At 37.0% G+C, this 6,863-nt stretch overlaps 1 protein-coding gene across 1 annotated transcript; it reads left to right on the top strand.

The window, feature by feature from the left end:
• Window positions 1-76: 76 nt before the first annotated feature.
• On the top strand, window positions 77-5,637 carry LOC112564612 (N(G),N(G)-dimethylarginine dimethylaminohydrolase 1-like). Its single transcript, XM_025239557.1, has 6 exons — window positions 77-1,022; window positions 1,285-1,384; window positions 1,711-1,904; window positions 3,582-3,713; window positions 4,082-4,180; window positions 4,504-5,637. The coding sequence occupies exons 1-6, from the start codon at window positions 621-623 to the stop codon at window positions 4,513-4,515; spliced, it is 939 nt and encodes a 312-aa protein (XP_025095342.1). The 5' UTR covers window positions 77-620; the 3' UTR covers window positions 4,516-5,637.
• Window positions 5,638-6,863: the final 1,226 nt, after the last annotated feature.

The following is a 6,863-nucleotide window of genomic DNA, read 5'->3' as shown; positions in this document are numbered from 1 at the left end:
CACTCTGGTTGCTATGAGGAGAGCGACGCCTACTTGAAACAAGTGCGGCTATTCTCATTCACAATGATGGAGCTAGAAGGATCGTTTGGTGTCATTCGAAAGTAATGAGATAAATAAAAATAAAGTCGAACTGATCTCTAGAACAAAGAAATAAAACCTTTTGCGAGATACTATATAGTTTTATATATTACACGTAATGATTCTTTTTCGACTGAGGTACCATCACTTTTTTGCAAAGGCAACTCCGTTTACGCTGTGTAAAACTAACGTAAAATGTAATTCAACACTTTTACGATTTTTAGGTTCAAAAAAAACGTCCGCATAAAACATTTGGAAAAAGTATTCAGTAGGAACGCCTATACTGTGTACTGTAGTACAGTATTAAGCATATAGTATTACAGCAATACTTTGTAGAGGAAAAAACTTCTTTAAACTGGATACTTGTTCGTCATGGTACAGGTAGCACGAGGTTCTTGCAAAAAGCCCTAGTTGAGCTCGAAGGCATTCCATACACTGCTTGCGGTCGCGCGACATTTGATCAGTCAGCCTCATCAGAACTGTTATTACTCGAAAATTAGCAAGAAAGGAAAAGATCCGACGTTTAAACCAACCCATAAGCTATGTGCTGTGTACGACAATCTTTCATACTTGGGGCAGCAGGTATCCTAAATCGAACTTTTCGAATTACTTCAGTGGCATCTCTGTCCACACTTCGTCCGACACAGGTACAGTCCTTTTCTGCTCTACCTGACTTCAAGTTTACTCATGCCATCACCCGAGCTGTTCCTCAAAGCTTTGCGCGTTGTGCAGTGCGGATGGATACATCACATGAAATCTGTTTATCCAACGCTGTCCACCAACTACAGCATTACATTGAAAGTTTACAGAGATGTGGAGTAGAAATCATTACTCTTCCTGCTAACGAAGAGGCACCAGACAGTGTATTCATAGAGGATACAGCCTTGGTCATTGGACAAAGGGCTTGTCTTACACGACCTGCCCTTACCAGCCGACGAGGAGAGGTAAGTTTTAGAAACTTATTGGGATATTCTAGCGTAGGCTATTGACATTTATACAGACGGAAGTTATAGGTGTGGTCTAAAAATCATTGAATGGTTAACCCGTAGCATTCAAGATTAAGATTTTCAGACTAATGATATCAGAGACACTGCTTGTGAGTTTTAAACTGATGGCAAGCACTGAGTTTGGCTGTATGTAACTCGAGAAGTAGTTTTCTTAACACTTCGCTCTTCCCTTTGTGAAAGACACTTGGAACTTGTCTAGGTTCCACCTGTGAGGGATGTCTTGGAAAAATTTGGGATTGAAACAACTGAACTAGATGATCCATCTGCACTGTTGGATGGTGGTGACATTATCTATACTGGTAAATGTTCCTAAGTTCAACACAATTATTTCACATGTATTCCACTGTACTTAAACAGAAAACTTACATTTCACCATGCATATAGATTTTGAGTTTCACCAGATAAGTCTACATTCATTATCTTATAACTTTCAGTTCAGCAAATGCTTCTGGTGAGCAGCAAGAGTGGTGATATTAAAAGTACATATAATTATGACCCACAACATGTGCAGTACAATGTGTATTCATATAAAAATGTTTAAAATTTAAAATGGTGGATTTTTACATCTTTATCATATTTAAACATAATGTATTTGCGTTGTAATATCTGAACTTCTATTTGTCAGGCCAAGAAATTTTAGTGGGAAGCAGCAGCAGAACTAACAGAGCAGGAATCGAAAGTCTACAGCGAACCTTCCCAGAAATTCCAGTGACCTCAATCCCCATCCATGGGACTTTACACTTGAAAAGTGTGGCCACCTTAGCAGAAGCAGATTTGCTGGTTATAGGTGGTAGCAGCGCCGCTCAAAGTATCCTGCAGGTAAATACCCTATTCACACTTAATCTTAGTCATTTAAGAGCATCATATTTCTCAAATAAATTTGTTCGTGAAGTTTTAATTGATCAACAAATTAGTGCACACTGCACATTTTCATCTTTAAAACCTGAACTGAACATAGGTGGGCATTGTGCCCAGCTATATACCTTTTAATAATTTTTTTTAAAATGTTACATATAATCAGGGTTCCCAGGTCCTTGCAAGGTCCTTTTAAGTCCTTTTATATTGAATTTTCGCCGAAAGGCCTTTTAAGTCCTTTTATTTGCCATGCAGTCCTTTCATATTCTCACACAGGTCCTTACATTTTCTCTGTGACCCTTTTAAGTCCTTTTATCGATAAAATATTACCACAAATTTATTTCCGGAGTTGACTTTGGCACAAAATACCGACGATTTTTCGCCGCATGTTTGGTCTACACATCTGTACAACACTAGTTGCCCTTCCGTATTCGCAAAAAACACTCTTTTTTCAAAAGGCCTTTAGAAACTTACTCTTTCTTGAACTTTGATCTTCTAGTACTACTGTGCATAGCTCTATTTCTCTCTCTCTTCCCGTTAGAGTGTGTGTGCGAGAGAGAGAGACATGAACTGACTTTTGTATTACACCAAAGAATGGCTTTCAGGTTTTGCAATTATTATTACTTAGATTTCTAGAAAACTTGGAACATTAACGGTGTGTTATCAGCACGCTAAGGACACTTTTTAAGTTATCTAATCTAAATATGGCAGACAGGCATCAAAATTAACTCTTTGATTATTTATTACTAGAAATACATGTATTTGAGAACATAGAGAAGACCACAGATTCATAAATAATACATCTTTCCGACCACACAAGAGAAAAACTTAAGCATTGATGACTGTCACTTAGGTCCTTACGAATGCATGAAAGGTACTTTTAAGGTCCTTTTAAGGTCCTTTTTTGGCACCATCCCTGATCCCTGGGAACCCTGTATAATGCTTGACTCAGGATGAGATAACCATCAGAAGAGAAGTTGGTGAATATATTTTAAAACTTTATTTTCCTAAGATAAAGTTTAGGAACTAATTTGAATATTTTTATCTTGAGTCATACACACTTTCCCACCAGACCTACCTAGTGCTACAGATTTTCTATAGCAGCTACAGTTTTAGACTCTTGTCTGTGAAATGACAATCGGGTAAAAGGAAAAAAAATCCTATGGATTTTTAGTTAACGAATCTGCAATTATTGAAGTAATGCTCATTGATTCTTTTAAGACTGCAGTCATGCTATAAGAAATACAACGTATTGTGTTGACTGATCTCTTTTTGTTGGTATGAATTTCCAGTTTGAAGTGTTTATTAAATACAATATTTAACAAATGTGTCATTTATGGCAGTAGGCTAAAAACTGCTGACAGTGACAGTGGTCCATAAAAGAATGTCACAATTGATTTTACTGTTAATTCAAGAGCTTCAGAAAATTGGCATTTTGAATGCTATTGCTGAGCAATGGGCGTAGGCAGGTCTGTTTACCAGTATTAATAGAGTATAAGCAAAATAGTACAAATTTTAATGAAATATATTTGAAAAGCTGTATTTCTATGCTTGGTAAGCTATGGTTAGCTGATTTTTTTTTTAAATAAGGACATTAAATAGTGTGTTTCCTTCCCCATTCCCATCTGGTTTTAACAATAGGCATTGAAATCCAGAGCCCAAGGACAATACCGTTTTCTGCAGTTGAATGGGGATGTTGCCTCCAATGTTATAAATGTAAACAAAAATGTCCTTCTAAAACCTGCAGAAGAAATAGGAGCATCTGATTTTAAGGTAAGTACAATTACTTATTCCTTTAGCCTAGTCTGCAGATATAGCAGATGTTCAAAGCTGCTTACAACACAGAGAGAACAAAAATGTGTGTGAAGGAGCTGATTTCCTCATTAAGCAACAAGTGCAGGTACCAAATGACAACTTTCCACATATTTAAAAGTTGCATATGTAGTCTCTGTATTTAGCAGTGAATGTACCTTTCACTTTTTGACACAGATCAGTAAATTGCAGCAGTATTAAGATGCTTGTACGCCTTTAAATTTAACATTTTAGGTTTTGCCCAATTATAAACTCAGTTGTGTGTGCGTGCAAATGTGTGTGAACTTTGGCATACATAATAATGAGTGCACTTATTTGCATCTCAACAGAAGCTGACAGAAGCACTCAGTGTTCCCTGGATAGAAGTACCATTCAGCGAGTTTTACAAGGCAGATGGATGTCTTTCCTGCTGCTCATTGTTAATTCAGGCAGGAAATTAGACATTGTGTAATATTCATGCACTAAAAGAAAGATATGTTGCTGTTTTTAAGAATTTTTACCCAAATGTTTTCGTGAGATCACCGAGAGATAACTTTTACAGTACAGTAGTGGGTTACAACTCTTGTATCTAGTGTCTGGTTCAGTATTTCTATTTCTTAAGTTTAGGAATAAAGACACTAGAATGTTAATGACGGGGAATTTGAGTCTCTCCACGAACTTGTATAACTGGCTGCTGGCAGACAATTTTTTTCCAGTTAACTACTAAAACAATGCAGTTGTGTACAAAGCTTTCGATTTATTTACATTTCAGATTAACTACTAAGACAAGGCATGATACCACAAAGCTTCCGGTTTAGTCACATTCTTTGTTTAGGCTTGCTGAGACTAACAGGGGAGAACTTTGCAAGAGGCTAAGCATTGGTCTTGGCAGACAGACAGAAATCCACCTATACACAACCATGGTCTCTCACGTTTAAAAAATGTAGTATTCTAAATATAAATGAATTATTGTAGTTTATGATTAAGGGGTTTTACTTCATTCTCTCTCACTCTCTAGTTTTGAGTAATTTTTTTCAGATTTCCTTTCCAAAATAATCTTTCCTAGTCATTATAGTTTTGATAATGTTTATATGATGATATAAAGTTTTTTATGTAAGGTTCAGAGAATTGCAGTTTTCTGATGGCTGGGTAAAGCTCAGAGCAAGATACTATTTTCACAAATCTGGGTGACTACCTTCTTCTGATCTTGACATACATGCCTACAAAGATCACCAGCCCTGACTATTGTAATGCAGGTGCCTTCTGCAGGCACTTAAAACCTTCTACACATGCCTTTAATACACTAGGCCTGCCTGATAGTGAAGAGAGCATTTCCCATAGTGCTGGCAGATATCTGTGACAATCAAATGCTAAAAATTGAAGGAAATAAAAGACGCCCACTAATCTGATAACACCGCATTGATTATTGGCATAGAAAAACAGATCTGAAAAGCCTGTAACAATCGTTGAAAGAATTGTGCTTTTGCAGCTGATGAGTGATTTTAAAGGCTCTAGAGTTGGGTTGAAAGTCTGTTCTTTTTCTGCTTCTTTTCTTCTTTTAGATGTTTGTGGGATCATGGGAACTACTAGAATTTGTTTGTCCTCAAAGAAACTTGCAGTTCTATTATTATTTGTCAGTTTTTTTTTCCTTCTTCTACAGTTTATCTTTCAGATCTGTTGCATTAGGCCTCATAGTAGACTCTGGTGGCCATGTTTGTGTGTATGGCATACTACTTTGGGACTTGGCTTGCAGGCAGTATCGGATACCTGTGGCATAGAGGCAGGCCCGTTCTTAGTCCCCGCGGGGCCCGAGGCAAAGGGCATGTGCGGGGCCCTCACGCCACGATCACACGGTTTTAGTTGGGATCTAAAGTCACTTTTGTCCTCAGGGATATCTCGTCTTTTATCATTGACAGCACGCTGCATACACATTACAATATAAGCCTACGATTAATTTATTTGTAACGTTCGTCAATAGGTTACAATCAAAAGCGCGGGGCCCCTTGAAGCGCGGGGCCCTAAGCAGATGCCTCGTCCGCCTGCCCCTAAGCACGGCCCTGCATAGAGGCCATGATGAAGCAAAAAACAGTGTGAGCATCTTGCGCACCTGTGATAGACAGGGCTAGCACAGAAAGAGGTCAACACCACAAGCTTCAAGATAAAGGACTTCAAAAGACTGTATGAATACCCTTACACTGTAAAGGTTTCAGCCAGAGGGAGAATTAGCATTATATCCATATAGAAATATGATGTCATGAGTTTGACTGCTTTCAGTGAATGGGGATATTTGTAGGCATGTATCTTGAAGAGGAAAGGAAAATGTTCAGCCAGCATTTGGGAAAATGGTATCTTCTGCTTTTATCCAGTCATTAGAAAAAAATGTGCTTAAGAAGTAAAATGAAGTGGAAAGAAGTGAAATAAAAGTCTTGTGTAGGTAAGCATACAGTAAAATGAGTATCTCATCATAAGAGTTCTAAGACAGTGCATTTACTTTACACTTACATGTTTTCACATTGTTTTTATCATTTAGTTATTTATTATCTGTTATTTGCCTTTCCCCACTATTTTAGTCTTTAATAGATTCATTTGTTAATAATTTTTTTTAACAACCATATTTACTCATTTCATAAGCTACCATTTTAATGTTTAGTGTCAAAATAAAAGAATTATATTTTATGTACTTTTGTTGCTGGAATTACTGCAATAAGTGAAAGATGGGCTAGATTTCTTTTATTGTTTTATCTTTCCTCAGCCCGTTCTAACCCTGCTGCATTTCTGATCTTATTTGCAAGTTTTTCTTGCAAGGACGTGCAAAATGTTTTTTTAAGTTCCAAGAGAATGTTGACAAGGTATACAAGGTACATGGTTTATAAAAATAAAATTGTAATGGTCTCAATTACTGTACTGCAGTGCATAAGAAGAAGATGTAAAATGATCCCAAAGGTGAAGATTCTGTTCTACCTATCAGGGGTCATGTACATATTTGTTCCACATGAAGTGCACAAATACTGCATGCTTCACCTTACGAAAAAAAAGACCTAGAAAATATTCTGCAGGAAGTTACCCATTAAAAATATGTTCTCTTCTCTTTATCATACCTAAAGAGTTGTAGACAATTACTTTATCCTTTAC

The sequence above is a fragment of the Pomacea canaliculata genome, linkage group LG5 (genome assembly GCF_003073045.1).
Source record: "Pomacea canaliculata isolate SZHN2017 linkage group LG5, ASM307304v1, whole genome shotgun sequence".
Lineage (NCBI taxonomy): Eukaryota > Metazoa > Mollusca > Gastropoda > Architaenioglossa > Ampullariidae > Pomacea > Pomacea canaliculata.
Note: the sequence above shows the minus strand (reverse complement) of the source record. Positions and strands in the feature narration are given on the sequence as shown.